Genomic DNA, 21,354 nt, shown 5'->3' with positions numbered 1-21,354 from the left:
ATTATAATTATATATATTTATATATAATATATATATTATAAATATATATATTTTTATATATATTATAAATATATATATTATAAATATATATATATATATTTATATATATATTTATATATTAGCCGGACATGGTGATGTGCACCTGTAGTCCCAGTTCCTAGGGAAGTTGAGGCAGGAGGATCACTTGAGTGCAGGAGTTTGGGGCTGCAGTGAGCCATGATCCCACCACTGCACTCCAGCTTGGGTGACAGAGTGAGGTCCTGTCTCTAAAGTGAATAAATGAAGAATTAAATACATATACACATAAAATATGTTTTTATGTCTGTTTTTAGACATTGCCATCGGCGTGCCTTTTGCAGGCAAGGATCAAAGAGGCAAAGTGCTCATTTATAATGGGAACAAAGATGGCTTAAACACCAAGCCTTCCCAAGTTCTGCAAGGAGTGTGGGCCTCACACGCTGTCCCTTCTGGATTTGGCTTTACTTTAAGAGGAGATTCAGACATAGACAAGAATGATTACCCAGGTAAGGTTTTCTTTCTTTTCCCACATGAGAGTCTATGTCCTGAAAAAAGTCCGTTTTCTGGAAAATGCATCATGCGAAGGCAGTTTTCTTCTACAGATGAGGCTGAAGTTTAAGCGTGCCACAGCTTTTTTTAATGTATGATTCCAGAGAGACTTTCATGAGAATTTGAATAAAGACAAACACATAACTTCCTTCTCCTGTCAAGAGACAATGATAGAAATGCAAAATGGCTTAAAAATCTGCATTGTACATAAAACTTGTCAACTTCACAACCCAAGTTTTCATTTGAAACTCCTCAGTACAGCGGCTTGCACTGACTTAGACAGCTTGCATGTTTTCTGGAGCAACTTCTTTTAACCCTTTTGACCTCATAGCTCCTATTATAGTATGAACCTCAACATTTCTGTCACGAAGCTCATGTTTTTAAAGCATAAATATTTTCCAGCTTGGCCCATCATGGTGGCTCATGCCTGTAATCTCAGTATTTAGGAGGCCAAGGTGGGTGGATCAGTTGAGGTCAGGAGTTCGAGACCAGCCTGGCCAACATGGTAAAACCCCATCTCTACTAGTAATACAAAAATTAGCTGGGCATGGTGGTGCATGCCTGTAGTCCCAGTTACTCGAGAGGCTGAGACACGAGAATCACTTGAACCTGGGGAGGGGGCAGAGGTTGCAGTGAGCCAAGATTGTGCCAATGCACTCCAGCCTGGGCGAAAGAGTGAGACTGTGTCTCAAAAAATATAATACATGTATCTCTTCCAGCCATATTTTTTGGTTTTCCAAAGATAGACTGAACATTTTAAAGTAGAGAAAAAAAGAACTGGTTCATGATAGGAACCATAAATTATTCTTGATTTACCTAATTCATATTGAAGGCACATGGAAAGCCATGAGGCACAGATAATTTATGTTTTGTGCATGCTATATGAAGATATTGATTTGTCTTAAAAGATTATTTCACTATCCAGATTTTTTAGCAAAGAACATCAGAATTCTTGGTTTTATGGTTTGATTTTCACTTTTATGTTTAAGATGGTTTCAACAAGTACTTAGAAGTCATTAATAGTTAAATGACAGCTTCAACTACTTATAAAAACGTTGTCTCTTTCCACCAGCCCTTCCCCTAATTAGGAATTTTCCATATGTAGAGCCATTTTTTGGTTTGGGGCAGCATCCAGTAAGCTGACTGCCTAAATATACATCATTAATTTCAGGCCTTTGGCTTTATTCTCTCCTCTGGGGTTAGACAAAAAGGATACCGCACATATTCTTATAAATTTGCCATAAACCTTTGATGACACTAATGGAGACGTCCTAGTGGGCTCAAAGTGGATTTGGTATTATATTGTATACTAATGCTTCCTACCTGTGGCAATTTCAAGAACATCTAGTTAAATTTATTTTCTTAGGTTACATTATGTTAATCAATGGTGGTTAGTTGTTATTACTGAGGGAGGTTTGTATACATAATATATCCAAATTTAAAGTAATTCAAAAATCTAGGTCCCTTATGTAATTCCTGCTCCAAAAATGTCAGGGTGATTAATGAAATTCAACTCCTGGGTTGCATTTTAGGTAAACAATTAGAAAGTTATTGCTATTTATTATGGTAGTCATAGGTTTCCTTCCCACCCTTAGTACCAGGGAAATTGACAGAAAGGCTGTGCCTTCAATGAGGCAAAGGAAACAGAGGATGTATCCATCACATAGCCAGCCCTTCGACTTCCTTCGAAGGCTAAACATGTCCCAAATCAGAGCCAGGAAGGACAGTGGCATGAGTCAACTTTTCTCCCCAGAAATACTCCCTTCAGGGAGAAAAAATTTAAAAGCAGCAAGAAAGGAAAAGGAAGCTAAAGTCTGTGCAGTGTTAGTAATTGATTACCTCTTTTTTTCTTTTTCTTTTTTTTATGAGACGGAGTCTCGCTCTGTACTCAGGCTGGAGTGCAGTGGCACGATCTCGGCTCACTGCAACCTCCACCTCCTGGGTTCAAGCGGTCCTCCTGCCTCAGCCTCTCAAGTAGCTGGGACTACGAGCATGCACCACCACGCTCAGCTCATTTTTGTAGTTTTAGTAGAGATGGGGTTTTACCATGTTGGCCAAGACGGTCTCAATCTCTTGACCTTGTGATCTGCCCACCTCAGCCTCCCAAAGTGCTGGGATTACAGGCGTGAGCCACCACACCCAGCCGATTACCTCTTAATTATGTCTTTTTCTTCCCTTAATCAGAAATATTCACTTGAGGCCATGTGCTAGACAACAACTTTGCTGAGTCTGATGCAAATTATAATAATCAGACATGTCAGTGCAGTGCGTCTTGTCTCTGAATTAAATGTTCTTTACTAAGGCAGGCCCGTCAATGCTGCTTGATTGAATTTATCCCTCAAGAGTCTTGAGGTTTTCAGAGTTCATCCATGCATCTTAGTAGACCTGGGTTCTAGCCCCAGTTCTGTCTCTCAAGTAGGAATATGGATGTCTTGTGATTCATGATTCTGTAACATTTTTGCCTGATCCTCATCCTCTAGCAAAAATGCCATTCAAAGAAGCCTTTTTAACTTCATAGCAAGATCCCAGGACCTACAGAGAAGAAACTGCCTTAGAGGCAGGCGATTAGATTCTCTTCTTACAGTTGATTGAAAGCTGCAGGCAAAATTCAGCAATCAGACATGTAACTTTCTTCATTTTTCTAGAAACGAATTCCATTTAACTTTCAAAGCCTCCATTTCCACCATGGTAGAAAATGTTGATCTTGCAATCACTTCTAGAATTAGACTTAGTCTTATTTAGTTAAGTATTTATTCAGATTCAAGACCCCTTAGCTAACCGTGGTGGCATGCACCTGTAATCCCAGCTATGCAGGCAGCTGAGGCAGGTGAACTGCTTGAACCCAGGAGGCGGAGGTTGCAGTGAGCCGATATCGCGCCACTGCACTCCAGCCTGGGCAACAGGGCGAGACTCCATCTCAAAAAAAAGACTCTTTTTCTCCGTCCTGTGTAGCCACCCTCCCAAGGAATGGAATAGAAAGGGGTTTACCTGTTGTTCCATGACTGGGAAGAGATATCTGGCTCACACCCATCATCTGCTATTATTGGCTTCGGACTAAAGGGTAGCTCAGTCCCTTGTGGTCTTTGGGGCATTGCTCAAGCTTCTGTGGCTCGTTCCATTGTCTGTGTAGTGACCTCTGCTCAAAAGTTCCCTGTGTCCTGGGCCCTCTTCGTCCTCTGTTAGGCTCTTTCAGTCCCCTTTTAGCAAATGCTTCTGAGCCACTGTTAGGACTCAGACACTCACAGGTTGGGTATTCAGGTTCCTGTGATTGCCGTCAGGCTTATCTACCTAGATTTTCCTTAACTGTTGCCAATTTCCACCCAGGCATCTCATTGCTCCAGCTCCTGATTGAGCTGCAGTCTTGTGATGTTTTGCCTGAGAAGTAACAAAAGCCCTCTTTCCCCTAAAGGTAGTTGGGTGGTATGCTTTCTAAATCCTATAGTTCAGTCAATAAATGCTATGTTCTAGGCCTCCATGACTTGTTTTTTGATTTTCCAAACCAGTGCTTTTCAGAACTTAAAAAGAGAAACAATTTTCTTTCACTCTGGGGTCCTGCTTTTTCAAATCAAAAGCACTTTGCCTTTCAAATTGTGAAGTAAATGCACCTGAGAGCAATAACGTCAGCATACCCCAAAATGACCCTGGGTGGCACACACACCCGAATATGGCTGGGAAAGCCGAGCTATGGAATCTGGGAGTGGCCAGATCCATTCCTTGTCTATGGATCTGTCTATGGATCCATTCCTTGTCTATGAGGAAGACCCGACACTCAGGCCAGTCCCGTGGAACACAGGCCGTAGAGGGGATTGAGGCCCTTTGTTTTTGGATTAAATGAAGGTTGCCAGGTGGAGGTTGTCAGCGGAAGAGTACTAAGTGAAGATGCTTTATAAACTGCAAGTCTTTTGCAAGTGGTTGCAGTTCTCTTGCCCAGCCCTCTACCCCTGGACTCTCTGCCCTGTACGTGGGTTGCTGGCTCTATTTTTCAGCCTCTTGAACATGCCGCCATCCCCACTAGAGTTGATGGGGGTTTGCTACAACACAGATTACTGTGCCTTCTGAGTTTCACAATCTATTCAACAAATTGACTTCCTCCGTCTAAAATCTATCTCATCATCCTTTATAAACAGGGGTTCGCAACCGTGGCTGCATATTAAAATCACGTGGAAAGCTTTAAAAAATCCGAATGCTCAGGCCACCCTCCAAACCGATTAAATTAGCCACTCCGGGCTGGAGCACAGACTATAGTGACATGTTTAAGTGACCCTGGTGATTCTGGTGTGCAGCACTTTGGGAATAGTCCTCTAGAGCAGTGTTTCCCTGCTGAGTGTGCAAACAGATCACCTGGACGTGTTTATCAATTGCAGATCCTGATGCAGAGATCAAGTGGGTGGGACGAGATTCCTCACTTGAGGTGCGGCCCTTACTGCTGGCCTTCACACCACACCACACAATGAGTTGTAGAGTGCTGAGCTTTTCCACTGAGGCTCTGAGACTCAATGTGCATGCATGTTATCTGGGGCTTGTTAATAAAGGCTGAAGGCACAGCACCCCTTCAGATACTGTGATGACTGACTCTGAGATGGGGCTGAGGGATCTGTGCCTTTACCCAGCACCCCCTTTGAGCAAAACCACCCTAGAATCTTGGTGGCCCACTTCCAGGTCTACAGGAGTCAGATGTGCCTTTTCTCTTTTGCCAAGAACCGATTTGCTAAGCCCTAGCATTTCATTTATTCTTTACAAGGGTGTCAAACCCACCAGCCGCTCTTTTCTCCAACATTGACCCTGTGTGGTTCCTGCCATGGTGATGCTTGGGCACACCCCACTCAGGAAGGGGTAGGGGCAACTTTTTTTTTTTTTTTTTTTTTTTAAAGAGATAGGATCTTGTGCTGTCACCCAGGCTGGAGTGCAGTGGCACAAATCATAGCTCACTGCAGCCTCAAACTCCTGGGCTCTAGCCATCCTCTTACCTCAGCTTCCTAAGTGGCTGGGATCACAGGAGTATGCCACCATACCTGGCTAACTTTTAAATTTTTTTGTAGAGACAGGGTCTCACTATGTTGCCCAGGCTGGTCTCAAACTCCTGGCCTCAAGCGATCCTCCCGCCTCAGCCTCCCAAGAAGTTGGGATTACAGACATGAGCCACTATGCCCAGGATCCTTTTAAAATTTACTCACAGACATACAGGCATTCAGCTTCCCTGTTTCCAATTCTCCATTCTAAATAGATCAGAAACAAAATTCCAAAATTTGTCACTTTATCTGGTTACCTGCAGAATTTATGAGAAAACAAATGCAAAAACAAACATTTAAAATGCTAAATGGAAACAAGTCAAACGGTGTGATTAGGGAATGGAACACCCCTGAGAAGCCACACTTAACAACAGCAATGCTTTCTGATGGGGTTATGATGGGGTTGGTTTTCTCATTCTTGAGATCAATACTTTCTCCTCATTTCAGGTGACAAAATGCTTAGCAGCTCTGTCTAAAAGCGTGGGCAGTGTTGGCTTCCCCTGGTTTTCACTGTCTCATGTAAACCCTTTTCTGTGCAGCCTATTAAGAAATCTACCTTTAATAATGGCAGGGCATACACATTGCCCCATTCATAGATAGTAGCAAACACTCTTACATATTCTTAACACAACCTGGCTGCCTTTCACAGACAGAGGAGGGCTGATTGTGATGTTATGTGTACTTTTTGTGCATTATAGCTGTTTCATCTTCCAAACTGACTCAAAATAAATTAACACAGCACCTCAAATAACCAAAAACACAGACATATAAAAGGTGGTTTGGTTTATATTTATTCGTTGTCACATGATCTGTTCTGCACGCTACAGATATTCTGCATATAATCAAGACTAGTTTTCTTGTCTTTGGAGGAAGGAATGTTAGCAAAGTGCAGGCATAGAGTCTGTTATGTTGGTAATGTTTTTGCAATTATACTAATTATTAGTGCTAATAATTAAGAACCCAAAGCATGCCAGCCACTGCATAGAAGGTAAATACAGTGCATATTGTAGAATATTGTGGAATCTCTCTCATTCACAGATACATATACTCAAACATCTACGTATGTATTTTTTATATGTACTATATATGTATGTACACAGAGTTTATAGGGTAAGATTGGATGACACACATCTTTTTGGAAAATATCAAACCAATTAAAAAAAACTATTTTAAAGTTAGCCAATGCACACGGTAGCTCATGCCTGTAATCCCAATACTTTGGCAGGCCAGGGCAGGTGGATAGCTTGAGCCCAGGAGTTTGAAACCAGCCTAGGTAATGTGGCGAAACTCTTTCTCTACTAAAAATACAAAAAACTGGCCAGGCATGCTGAAGTATGCCTGCAGTCCCAGCTACTTGGGAGGCTGAAGTGGGAGAATCACCTGAGCCTGGGAAGTCTAAGCTATAGTGAGCTAAGATCTCATCACTGCACTCCAGCCTAGGCAACAGGAGTGAGACCCTGTCTCAAAAGAAAAAAAAAAAAAAAAAAGTTAAAGAGTCTGTGAGAACAGGGGAAGGAAAATCAGATTCCCTGAGTTCAGATCCCATTGAACACTGATTAGTGTAACACTTGAGCAGTGATTTACTTTCAGCTTTTATTTCTTTATCTGGTATGATGGGGCTGATAATACCCACTTCACTGGGTTGTGTGTGCATGCACTTTCTAGGGTGGGGGAGGATTTTTACAAAATGCTGTCAAATGGCTCAGAATAGAAAAGGAAACCAATTTGCTGATCATGAATAGAATATGAGCTACTTTACCTGACAGTCACGTGGGGCCACATAAGATTTTGAAACACTGCATTCTAGGATGGTGGAGAGGGACAGCTTCTGTTTAAAATCTGATTTAAAGGCAGAGTCTCACTCTCTGACCCAGGCTGGAGTGCAGCATCACGATCTCGGATCACTGCAACCTCCGCCTCCCAGGTTCAAGGGATTCTCCTGCCTCGGCCTCCCAAGTGGCTGGGATTATGGGCATTTGCCACCACGCCCAGCTAATTTTTGTATTTTTCATAGAGATGTGGTTTCACCATGTTGGCCAGGCTGGTCTCGAGCTGCTGACCTCAAGTGATCCACCTGCCTCGACCTTCCAAAGTGCTGGGATTACAGGTGTGAGACACCGTGGCCCGACGTCTTTCATTTTTCACTATTGTGGCTTATTGGTTACCAGAAAAGGAACACGCTGCTCCCTCGCTGCCCCTTAGCCATTTAAAAATATTTAAATTCATCTAAATTCGGCCTGAAGTATGGTGATGACAGTGGAAATTGAAAGGAAGGAACTAACACAACAGTGTAAATGAAAAATAGACAAGGCTTGGTAACAACTAGCACTGATGGAAGGGAGAGGAGGTGGTAGGAGGTAAGGAATAGGTGGGTGTAAAAGATGACTCAGATTTGAATGCAGTGTACCCAAGAAAAGGATAGTCTTATGGACAGATTGGGGGATTTTGTTATAGAATATACAGATTTGATTGCAGAAATAATGTGTGGAATAATTTTCCTAACATCCACCTCAACTACCCAATACATTTTTAGGCTTTTTACAACAAATACTGTCACTGACACACACACTACATAGAGTCGTAAGTATTTTCATTTCTAGCATCAAAATTCATTTTCCGATTCAAAATGTAGATGTGTTCATGTCTCTATGTTGGGGTTCCTTGGGAAAGTAGGATTGACCAGAGGAGTGTCTTGCATACATTAATTGAGTGAAAGCATTTTAGAGGAGAAACAGCTGTGATAGTCAGGAATCCTGAAATCCAGTGCTCTCCTCTAATCCCATGAAACGTGATTGTATAACAACACCATCTGTTAAACGCATAGCTCAGGCATTGGAAGGTGGAGGAGGGGTGGTACAGATTTTGTTGAGGGGCAGAAATCCTGCAGGCAAGAAAAACTGGAGGAAAACATGGGCAGAAGGCCAAGACTATCATTGTCTCATCCAGGCCCCTACTATATAATTACATCATGAAGCCATTTCAGACAATTACACTCAATGAAATAAAATAACCCATTATCTTTTCAATGAGTGCTCTGTGTGTGTGTGTGTGCGTGTGTAGTATAAGCAAACAAGTAACACAGAACCTGCGCACGGAAGGAGGCTTTATCCAAAGGGAATAATGCATTTTAATTAAACTTTAAGCTCCTTGAAATTGTTAATTTGAAGTTTAGTTGAACTAGGTTCAAATATTATAGTCAAAGTTTATTTTTACTTCTCAAACTGCTACTCAAGTTTTGTGTGAAAAGCAAAACATTACGTTCTTATTGACTAAGATATTCGTAGTTTCATGATAAACAGATTAGAAATTAGAATATTAAATTTTTGGGTAAAAATATCTCATGCGTGTAGATCAAATTGAAGTAGTTCAACTGGGAGAGCTCTTGGACCTGAATTGAGGAGTGTTGTCAAGTAGAAACGAAAATGAGTGGAAAGTGAAAAGGCCTGACTTCTAGAACCAGTTCTCCCACGTGTGATTTTAGTAATTCCACCTCTCTGGGTCTTGCCTTCCTCATCAAGAAGTGACAAAGGTGCATGGATTGCTCCTCCCAGGGTCTTTTTAATTCTACACTTCTCTGATACTATCATCCCAGATCTAGATTTCCTGCCTTTACACAGTGCTCTGTAATATTGGGTAGATTATTAAGGATCTGTCTTTAAAAAGATTTAGTGAAGGCCGGGTGCAGTGGCTTACGCCTGTAATCCCAGCACTTTTAGAGGTTGAGGCAGGCAGATCATGAAGTCAAGAGATCAAGACCATCCTGGCCAACATGGTGAAACCCCATCTCTACTAAAAATACAAAAATTAGCTGGGCGTGGTGGCGCGTGCCTGTAGTCCCAGCTACTCAGGAGACTGAGGCAGGAGAATCTCTTGAACCTGGGAAGCGGAGGTTGCAGTGAACCGAGATTGCACCACTGCACTCCAGCCTGGCGACAGAGCAAGACTCCATCTCCAAAAAAAAAAGAGAAAGAAAAACTTTAAAAGAAAAAAACATTTAGTGAAATTATACAAGACTTTTTTCTCAATGTTTTCTTGGAAATACTTTTGGACTCACAGAAAAGTTGCAAAAAAATAGTAGACCCTTATAAACTCTTCCCCCAGCTCCCCCTAATGATAAACATCTTATATAAACATAGTACAATGAACTATTAATGAATCAATGGACCTATTCGAAATTCTATCGAATTTCACCATTTGTCCCTCTACAGTTCTTTTTTCTAGTCCCATGATTCAATCTGGGATCCCACGTTGCATTTAGTTATATTTCCTTACTCTCTTCCAATCTGTGACCAATGACGCTGATGGTAGAATATGTGCTGATTATATGATATTCAAGAGATTGTTATCCATATACCCAACAGGTATGTGTTGAGTGCCTTCCATGTGCCTGGCACTATTCTAGATGTTGAGGATACAGCACTGAATTAAACAAAGATCCTGCTCTCACGGGCCTGAATTAAATCAAATTCTAGCTCTAACACTGGCTGGATGTGTAACCTTACCAAGTTAATCAACTTTCTGGAGTCTCAGTTTTCTCAGTGGTAAAACAGGTATAATAACACCTAATAATAGCTTTTTCCTTTAAAGATGGGTTTTGGAGGTTCAGCTAGATAATATGTATAAAGCAGTTAACGGTGTGAATAGCATCTAGTAGCAGCCACTAAATATTAGTTATAAATGACATATTGTTACTATATGGGCATAACGCATGCCTTTAAGGAGCAATGTAATTGTGGAGATAAAACATCCAACAAAGAACTGTAATGTAAGCAGCAGATGAGAAGAGCTTTAAGAAGGCAAAAAATAATGAAACAGTTAAAAAGAGAGAGTGCTTCTTGCTAAGGTGATAAGTGAAAGTTTCCTGAGGGAGATAAGTAGGATCCTGAGATAGGTATGACTCTGAGTGGTTATAGGGAGAAGGCATCTCGGAAGGGAAACACGACATGAGCAAAGACCCTGAGATTACATGTCAAGTGTGTTCTTGCCACTATCATAAAAAGCAAGACTTCGCAGAACAGGGAGCATTGAATCAGGGAACAGAAGGACTAGATGAGAAAACTGCAGAAGGCCATACGTATTCAATGTCTTTTGATCATCATCTGACCCAGATAATTTCCTACTTTTGACAAGCCTTTGTATTATCAAGGGATACAACATTGTGAATTAATGATTTGACTTAGCGATATATGAGTGAGGGGGGAAAAAAGGGATCCACAGATTTCTAGGACTATATAATATAGGTAGAATTTAAAAGGAATTTGGTGGCTGGGCATGGTGGCTCGTGCCTGTAATCTCAGCACTTTGGAATGCCAAGGTGGGAAGATCACCTGAGATCAGGAGTTCAAGACCCCTCTGGCCAACATGGTAAAACCCTGTCTCTACTAAAAATACAAAAATTAGCCAGGTGTGGAGGTGCGCACCTATCATCCCAGCTACTTGGGAAATTGCTTGAATCTGAGAGGCGGAGGTTGCAGTGAGCTGAGATTGTGCACTGCTGTGCTCCAGCCTGGGTGACAGAGCAAGAATTCATCTCAAAAAAATAAATAAAAATAAAAGGAATTTGGCATAAAATAATTAATGTTGACTGTTTCAGTTTTATGTAATGAAAATGTTGCCTAGTTTGCGTTTGTTGTTATGTACTGCAGAATTTTTTAACCATACCTTCTTTATTTTTTTTGATCATGCTAAAAAGGAAATTCTATACATAAGTTAAAGGAAATGCTTCCTAGTTTTTTCAAAAAGGCAATTTTGGAAGTGAATTGGTTCAAAATGACAGAAGCATACATGGAGAGAGGTAAAAATGAAAGGTGGATTGGGAACAGGTAACAAAGAGCCTTGAATAGCATGTTTAGTAATTAGTTATTAGGAAAGTAATGGAAAAAGATATATGCTCTGTATTCCAAAGCGGTGCTTTAAGGACCTCTTTCCTTAGCAATGAGCAGAATGAGTAATAATGAAAAAGAAACATGAAATCAAAAGTCATTAAAGTATCCCAGGGGAGGATAATGAGATGAACCACGTGATGTAGCAGCAAGGCCAGGGCAGCTGGAGGTGTCTGGAGATTAAAAGCCTAAAGAATGAGGACCAGCAGTGACTGCCCAGCCTCCCATCCTTCATAAGACAGCCCGGGAGCTGCTGTGCACACCTCTCAAGAGATCCCACTGTCTATATATTGTTAACCTTGAAATATGCCTTTATATTCAGAGGTGTGTTAAAAAATGGTTAACAACCAGCTCCCCAGGGAGAGAAAAAAACAAGCCCAGATTTGTACCACTTACCAATTTCCGTGGTATAAATATCCTCACCATGATTGATTTCAAGCTGTAGTGACTTTGACGTGATAAGAGTTCTACAATTGCTATCTGTATCACTGAATGAACCTGAAATACCGACCTGCTTCTGCCCAGCCACTTAAAAATACACTAATCTCCTGTTTGTGGGATGTCTTTCCAAGAAGGAATTACAGAAATTCACAGATCCAGGTTGAGAATGACCGTTGTCTACACTCACAGCTGCATTTATGAAAAGACCAAAACAAAGATTAGCTATAGTCATTTTCAAGTCTGATAACATAATATCTGACTTTTTTTAAGCTTTAGATTAAGATATGAAAATGTAGGAACTGTCATCTCTCTCAAACAGATATTTCTATTTTGCTTAGTGTGTTGTGAAAACCTCTGAGTACCTCCATCTGCCTTATTTCTGACTCCCCTTTGAAGAGGCAACCCTATTGAAAAAATGGACCTTATCGACACAGCTATGTCAATGACCTTAAATGTGAAGCCAGGACTCCCTCACACACCTGAACTCCATCCCTCCCTATGCTTGAATCAGTTCTCAGATAAAGCCTTTCACAAGTAATAAATCCTTCTTATTTCACAAATAATATATCCTTCAGAATCCAGATTCTGTCCCAAAGCAGGTTGAAATCATATCCCACTCATAGGTAGTAAATACAGCAAATTTCCCTCACCAGATATAAGAGATCTAACTATATGGCTATTAGATTTTCTATGCCACAAATCATTTGTCCGTTTAGGTTTGAACTAACTTCTTCCAAATAATCAGAGACTGGGTTCTTTCTGAAACCCAGTGTATATGATAGGATATTATTTATACTTGATCTTGCTTATAAAGATACAGTTAATAGAAATTTGCTGCTTAGCCATGGCTTTTTTTTGCGGCGGGGGGGCTAGAAGTCCAATGCACTATCAATTGTGCCACAGAGTCCTCTTGGCCATGGCTTTTTTTTTTTTAATATACTTTAATTTCTGAGATACATGTGCAGAACATGCAGGTTTATTACATAGGTATACCCGTGCCATGGTAGTTTGCTGCACCCATCAACCCATCATCTACATTAAGTATTTCTTCTAATGCTATCCCTTCCCTAGCCTCCCACCCCCGACAGGACCCGGTGTGTGATGTTTCCCTGTCTGTGTCCATGTGTTCTCATTGTTCAACACCACTTTTGAGTGACAACATGTGGTGTTTGGTTTTCTGTTCCTGTGTTAGTTTGCTGAGAATGATGACTTCCAGCTTCATCCATGTCCCTGCAAAGGACACGAACTCATCCTTTTTAATGGCTGCATAGTATTCCATGGTGTATATGTGCCACATTTTCTTTATCCGGTCTATCATTGATAGGCTTTTGGGTTGGTTCCAAGTCTTTGCTATTGTGAATAGTGCTGCAATAAACATACGTGTGCATGTGTCTTTATAGCAGCATGATTTATAATCCTTTGGGTATGTACCCAGTAAAGGGATTGCTGGGTCAAGTGGTATTTCTGGTTCTAGATCCTTGAGGAATCGCCACACTGTTTTCCACGATGGTTGAACTAATTTATACTCCCACCAACAGTGTAAAAGCGTTCCTATTTCTCCATATCCTCTCCGGCATAATATCCAGAATCTATAAGGAACTTAAATAAATTTACAAGAAAAAAAACAAACAACCCCATCAAAAAGTGGATGAAGGATATGAACAGACACTTCTCAAAAGAAGACATTTATGCAGCCAACAAACGTAGGAAAAAAAGCTCATCATCACAGGTCATTAGAGAAATGCCAATCAATACCACAATGAGATACCATTAAAAAGTCAGGCTTTTTTAAAAAATAGCATATGAGGAATGGAGTATGAATTAGTTGGAGTCAATTTCTCCTGTGCTTAGAACCTCACATTATTTCTTCCCTCCTTCTGCATGTTTTTTAATATGTCACTTTAAATTTATTAATATGTAAATTGGAAGCCATATTTTCATGTCATTCACCTGATGCATCCCTTCTGCCTCACAGTCTCTCTGTGCCCTGGCCATTTTCCCAGGAGTTCATTTCCCACTTAGACACTGAAGTCAAATGTCACTTCCTCAGGAAGCCTTCCCTGAACTGTTGTCCTTCCCCTGAAAACAATGATCTCAGATGGAAATTACACATGTGTGCAATTCTTTGATAAATGTCCTTTCTGCTCCACTAGACTGGACACTGTATTAGTTGAGACTGGGACTAGATTTGGCATTACTCAGTGCGAAATCCTAATGCCCAAGGCAGCAGCTGGCACAAAAGGCAACTTGTCGATATTTGTTAAGTGAATAATTGAATGAATGAATATGAATAAATGAATAAATAAATAAACCAGCATCCTTCCAGCTGCACACCTTGTATGTAAATTGTTGCTCATATCTTTAACTTGCCACTGTGTTTCAACTCTACTTAAAATCCAGTCAACTATTTTATGTTTGTGCAGAATGAGAATGGAAATATAAGTAGAGATGATGATGATGCCCTTTAAAATAAATGTTGGCATCTGTCTTTTGTTACTCAAAGTGGCAGACTGATTGTTGGCTAGCGTTTAACCCTTGACCCTAGTTCTGCCTTCACCAGCGTCAATCGAGAAAAATGACAAGTCTCAATTATTTTAACAGGTTTATTTGACAAAGTTAAGGATGCATTCCTGGAGACAGGTCTGTGCCTTTCTCCAAACATGTTTTTTGTTTATTTGTTTTGTTTTTTATTGTTGTTTGTTTGAGATAAGTCTTGCTCTGTCACCAAGACTGGGGTGCAGTGGCACAATCTTGGCTCACTGCAACCTCTGCCTCCCGGGTTCAAGCGATTCTCTCTGCCTCAGCCTCCCAAGCAGCTGGGATTATAGGCGCATGCCAGCACACCCAGCTAATTTTTCTATTTTTAGTAGAGATGGGGTTTCGCCATGTTGGCCAGGCTGATCTCAAACTCCTGACCTCAGGTGATCCACCTGCCTTGGCCTCCCATAATGCTGGGATTCCAGGCATGAGCCACCATGCCCGGCCTCTGAAGGCAATTTTAAGGGCTCCAAATTTAAAGGGGAAAGGGCAGAATACTGAGAAATACACAATTTTCATGTAAGTGGAGGGTAGGGAAAAATATTCATTCCTGCATTTGTCTGGCTCAGTGAATCTGCTTTTTTTTATATATATATAAAATGACATAGACAAGTGGGGCAGAGGAAAAATGCAGGAAGCCTGCCTTTCACATAAGATAACATAGATGAAATGGGGCAGAGGGGGTGACATAGACAAAATGGGCAGTGGGGGTGACTGCACCTATAAAGATATGCTATCAATTTACATTGCCGTGGTGAAATATTAACAGAAACCCCTTAGAGTGAAGATCTCGCAGCTCACTAGGAATTTCCTTGTGGGCAAAATATGGGGTAGGCATGTAGCTTTTCATCTCATTCAGGAACCAAAAAGGGAGAGGCAGGTTTGTGTGACCCAGTTCCTAGCTGGACTTCTCCCTTTGGCTTAATGAGTTTGGGATCCCAAGATTTAATTTTCTTTCTCACTGGGCCTTCAGATGCCAGCTGCTCTTGACTGTGAGACCAGGAGTACAAGTAGGCAGTGTGATGGAAAGAGCGCCGGGAGTCAGGGGACCTAAATTCTCTTTTGTTACCAGCTCTGCAGCCTGGGCTGCACTTGCAGCTCCTTAACCTTAGCCTATTCAGCCACAAAAGAAAGGTGATCAGACCAATGCCCACCACTCAGGATTGTTGTGGAGACAATTTGCATGCTGTAAAGTACTCTGCATAGTTAATTGTTCCTTTTTAATTTTTAAATTTTTTGATACATAATATTTGTAGTTATGGGGTACATGAGATATTTTGATACACACATAAAATGTGTCACGAGCAAGTCAAGGTATTAAGGATATCCATCACCTTGAGCACATCAATTGTTCTTATTTTTAAACACCACTGGCCAAATGGAGGTAGTGTTACTGGAAAGGGGTCCTGATCCAGACCCCAAAAGAGGGTTCTTGGATCTTATGCAAGAAGTAGAGGTGAATCTGGCCAGGCGCAGTGGCTCACGCCTGTAATCCCAGTACTTTGGGAGGCCAAGGTGGGCGGATCACAAGGTCAGGAGATCAAGACCATCTTGGCTAACAAGGTGAAACCCTGTCTCTACTAAAAATACAAAAAATTAGCTGGACGTTATGGTGGGCGCCTGTAGTCCCAGCTACTCGGGAGGCTAAGGCAGGAGAATGGCGTGAACCCGGGAGGTGGAGCTTGCAGTGAGCAGAGATCAGCCACTGCACTCCAGCCTGGGAGACAGAGCAAGATTCCGTCTCAAACAACAACAACAAACAAAAAAAAACCAAAAAAAATTAGAGGTGAATCCATAAAGTGAAAGCAAGTTTACTAAGAAAGTAAGAGAATAAAGAATGGCTACCATATGCAGAGCAGCAGCATATGGACCGCTCAGCTGCTTATACTTACTGTTACTTCTTGACTATATGCTAAACAAGGGGTGGATTATTCGTGAGTTTTCTGCGAAAGGAGTGGGTAATTCCCAGAACTGAGGGTTCCTCCCCTTTGTAGACCATATAGGGTAATTTTCTTACATTGTCATGGCATTTGCAAACTGTCGGCTGGTGAGAGTGTCTTTTAGTATGCTAATGCATTTCATTATAATTAGCATATAATGAGCAGTGAGCAGGACCAGAGGTCACTCCCATCACCATCTTGGTTTTGCTGGTTTTGACCGACGGCATCCTGTTTGATCAGCAAGGTCTTTGGGACCTGTATCTTGTGCTGACTTCCCATCTCATCCTGTGACTACGAATGACTAACCTGGGAACGCAGCCCAGTGGGTCTCAGCCTTATTTTACCCAGCCCCTATTCAAGATGGAGTTGCTCTGGTTCAAATGCCTCTGACAGTAGGAGGCATGAAAACAACCTCCAAGGCTGAGGGTCCAGGTTCTGCACCCCAGACCCAGGCCTGTGCCATCAGATGTTGACTTGGGGAATCTCTGTCTCAAACCTCCTCTGGGATGACAGACGGGAGGTTTTCAAAATAACTAATACAGCAACAAAGTCCTCTTTCGTCTCTTTTGTCCTTCCTATTTGCAAGCACTGTTCATGTGATGCTCTTCTTTCTATATGCCAACCCTTCTAGATTTTCTTACTGACGTTTTCCTGCAATTACATTAATAGCTGGTTACCTGAAAACTATCAACCCTAAGAGAAGTTCATAAGAGACCAAGGGTAAGCCAGAAAGCTGGCGGTCCAACCAGACCACAGACTACAGAGTGAAGCAGGTGAAGCTTATCTGGGGGATGCTCAGCCCCTCTCATCCTGTTTCCTTTCTTTTCTGTGCCTGAGGGCTGCCGCATACCAATTGCAGAAACTTACACTCTTTCCTCTTCTCAAACATGTGAAAGAGAAGGATCTTATCAGAATGTGAGTGATCCAGTGAAAGTAGGTCCCACCCAGGGACTTCAATTCAGTGGATCCTGGCCTGTGTTTGTAATATGACCCCTCAGTGAGATGATTGATAGACTCTAAGTAGCTGGAAGGCAGGGGAGTGTCTGTTTTTAAAGCCCCCTGCTGAATCCTGGGCAGTTAGGGTGGGACCTGGCTCATGCTGGAAGTTCAATAATGAATTGTTAGATGAGGGTGTCCAGTATAGGGAACCACCTGTGTACACGTTCTTCCCTTCCTCTCCCATCTCCCTTGGCAATGCCGTCAATCGCAAAGCTGCCATCAGACATCACCACAGACTGGAGGGCTCAAACAGGGATACATTTCCTACCAGTTCTCTAGGCTGCAAGTCCAAGATCAAGGCGTCAGCAGGGTTGGTTTCCTCTAAGCCTCTCTCTTTGGCTTGTAGATGGTCATCTTCTCCCTACGTCTTCACGTTGACTTCTCTCTGTGCATATGTCTGTGTCTTAGCTTCCTCTTCTTATAAGGACACTGGTCCTATTGGATTAGGGCCCACCCAGGTGATCTCATTTTAAACTAATTACCTCTTTAAAGACCCTACTGAAGCAGCGTTTTTGTCTGGGGTAAATACCTGAGGTTCATTGTTTCATGACAAGGGAATTGAGGGTGCAGATATACACAAGAACTGGGTTTAGGAGCAGAGATTTGATAGGCAAAAGAAAGAGAAAGGAGGCTGGGTGTGATGGCTCACGCCTGTAATCACAGCACTTTGGGAGGCCAAGGCGGGAGGATCACGAGATCAGGAGTTCGAGACAAGCCTGGCCAACATGGTGAAACCCCGTGTCTACTGAAAACACAAAAATTAGCCAGGCATGGTGGTGAGTGCCTATAATCCCAGCTACTCAGGAGGCTGAGGCAGGAGAATTGCTTGAACCCGGGAGGTGGAGGTTGCAGTGAGCCATTGCACTCCAGCCTGGGCAATAGAATGGGACTGTCTCCAAAAAAAAAAAAAAAGAAAGAAAGAAAGAAAGGAGAACAGTTCTCTCTCCAGAGTGCACTGGATTTTATAGACAGGCTTGAGGAGGCAGTGTCTGATTTACATAGGGCCCAAAGATTGGTTGGACCAGGTGTGACATTTATATAACCTGCAAGGAAGCTGGCTGCCCCACCCTAATCTTATCATGCAAATGGAGTTTTTGCCTGGCAGGTGCCATGTTGCCTGTTCCTTACTGTATACCTGGCTGGCAAAGATGGAGCCACCATTTTGAACATGCCTAGTCCCAGGTAGCCTTTTCTTATTGGCACAGATGCCAGCATTCACCCATGCAAGCTTCCAGCTTGCTTGTCTATGTCTGCAGCTCGATTTTATAGGCTGCTCTTTGCTAGAAAAGAAAATGATTTGGGGGCTGCTTTTCATTAAAAGGAAAACCTTACCGAGGACTCCCATACCCTCATATCTGCCTAAATAATTTCTTCTTAACTCCTATATCACTATCTCCTAATATAGTCACACTCTGAGGTGCTGGCAGTTAGGACTTCAACATAGGACTTTTTTGGGGGGACACAATTCTGCCTAAAACACTTAGTGAAAGCATCAAGTCCCATTAGGTTTTTATCAATAGGAGTCTATCTGTCAGGCTAGGTGTCAGGGAAGCATCTTTGTGAGCTGTCAGGCTCTTCTGGAGACTGTGAAACCCTTTCCAATAGGCAGCTACATATAAGTGGCACTGGTACTGCAGAAATAAACCTTCCTCCAGGGCTTTCAGCAATTGCACAGACAGCACACATGTTGCGATTCAGTGTGGCCCATGACGAGGATAAAGTTAAATGCCTTTGATACGGTGACACGAAATGTAACAAGTGGAGGAGATCAAACAATTGAAGGGGGAAGGATCATTCTCGTAGCCACAGGATGCTAATAACATACAGAAAACTATTTTCATAAGGCAGACTCATCATTTGATATTCTGCTGTTATTTTTTGTGGGATTTTTTTAAAAGGAAAACAATCCCCCAGTAAATTAGAATGTTGCAACCTAATACCACGTTCCAACTCATAAATGTTTTTCTTCAGAGTTCATTTGGAAGCATTTCAGACAGATTGTTAGGATTATTACTTTCTGGGATAAAATCATGCTTTTTTTTTCAAACATGTCTTCCTCAACTCATAACCTTCCTCTCAGTAATATTTTGCATGTTGCAATAAAAAAGCAAGGCAGACAGGCAACCTCTATTTTTAGATTAACACGTTTGCCAAAGTCAAGGAGACTTATCTAAACGCTGGATTCCCACAGACATGAGCTGTGTTTGCAATGCCAGACACTTCAGCCAATTTCATAGCCCACTCACAAGTGGACAATGCCAGATGTATCCCCCATCTGTAACCCCACCATTGGACACATTATCTCAAATTCTCTTATTTCTCTTAATATCATCATTGTATGAAAGTGAGCCAACCTTGGGTTGGTTTATGTAAACAACTATACTTGATGGCCTTAGTTCATCTTTAAAACATTTGGGTGCTGTGGGAAGAGGATTGGCAGGATGGGACCTGGGCAGTGATGGGCAGTTCCTGGAGGAGATTCTGTGAGCTGTGGGCAGTGGTATTGCCAAGACAGGAGTCAGGCGTCTGTAGAGCTGAGTTATGAAGGCGAATGGGAAGAAGTCCGGTCTGGTGAAGCCAGGGAGAAAGCAAGAAACTGGCTGTCTCTCAGTGGAGGCACAAGGAGTCCCTAAATCTGCAGGAACAAAGCTGAGTCCAAAAGCAAAGCAGAGTCCTGGATTGTACATCAAAGTGCCCAGAATGCAGTCATCAGACTCCAACAAATGCTACTGAGCTCTGGCCCTTCTCATCTAGAGAAGCTTAAAGACCACCAGAGATTCAGCAATGAAGATTGACTTGTGCAATGTCATTTAGAAGCCAGTAGCAAAGTGAACTGGAGTTGAGAATTGCTGATTTTTCAGCCGCCACTTGGTAATTTTCCACCTGACATACAACACTGTGTTTCAAAGAAGTCTTCAAAGGTTTTAGAGAGATTCAAAGAGAAGACAATGGGCAAGTCAAAATTGGCCTATCGATGCACAAACTCCTGTATGCAGATGTTGACAGTGACTCTGCAAAAACTGGAAACACCTCAGGGATCCCTAAGCCGGGGATGGATGAATAAACTGTGGGCCGTCTACACAGTGGAATACTACTCAGCAGTAAAAAATGAACTCCTGGAACACACAACATTGTGGATGAATCTCAAATGCACCGAGCTGAGTGCAAGAAGCTAGACCCAAAAGGCTCTATGACTCCATTTATATGACATTCTGGAAAATAGATTAGTGGAGTCCGGGGGTTAGGAGATAGGTCAGGCTTGGCTACAAAACAGCATGGGTGACATTTGGGCATGATGGAACTGTTCTCTGTCTTGTGGAAGTGGTTACAGGTCTGGGTGCATTTATCAAAGCCCTTAGCTCTGCTTACTAAAAAGGATGAAATTTATCATAATAAAATGTATCTTTATTTATTTTTATATCTATTTATTTATTGAGATGGAGTCTCACTCTGCCACCGTGGCTGGAGTGCAGTGCTGCAATCTTGGCTCACTGCAACCTCCACCTCCTGGGTTCAAGCTATTCCCCTGCCTCAGCCTCCTGAGTAGCTGGAATTAAAGGCACCTGCCACCACACTAGGCTAATTTTTGTATTTTTTGTAGAGATGGGTTTTTGCCATGTTGGTTAGGCAGGTCTTGAACTCCTGACCTCAAGTGAGCCACCCACCTCAGCCTTTCAAAGTGCTGGGATTATAGGCGTGAGCCACCATGCCTGGACATATCTTTAACTTTTTTTTAAAGGCTTAAGGAGAGAATAAAAACAGCATGTAGATGTGCACCTAGAAGGCAGTGTAAAAAGGATCCCAGTGTGGGCTCAGGAGCCAGACTGCCTGGGTTTAAACTTTGGTCTTGTGACTTTACTGTATTCGGGCTCTGTACGTCATTTTTCTCATTCTAAGATGGGGATAATAAACGTATCTTTCTCATAGGATTGTTGTAGCACTTAAAGGAGGCAATTATATTTAAAATGTTTAGAATAT

General features: G+C 42.0%; 1 protein-coding gene across 1 annotated transcript in view; it reads left to right on the top strand.

Annotated features, from left to right (window-relative positions):
- ITGA8 (integrin subunit alpha 8) overlaps positions 1 to 21,354 on the top strand; it is a 199,477-nt gene that overhangs the window by 68,776 nt on the left and 109,347 nt on the right. The window contains exon 13 of the mRNA XM_054436441.2: positions 333 to 524. Within this exon, the coding sequence (XP_054292416.1) occupies positions 333 to 524 (192 nt within the window). The remainder of the gene's footprint in view (positions 1 to 332; positions 525 to 21,354) is intronic.

This window comes from Pongo pygmaeus, chromosome 8, assembly GCF_028885625.2.
Source record: "Pongo pygmaeus isolate AG05252 chromosome 8, NHGRI_mPonPyg2-v2.0_pri, whole genome shotgun sequence".
Classification (NCBI taxonomy): Eukaryota; Metazoa; Chordata; class Mammalia; order Primates; family Hominidae; genus Pongo; species Pongo pygmaeus.
The sequence above is the reverse complement of the archived record's forward strand: the minus strand, read 5'-3'. Positions and strand labels throughout refer to the sequence as shown.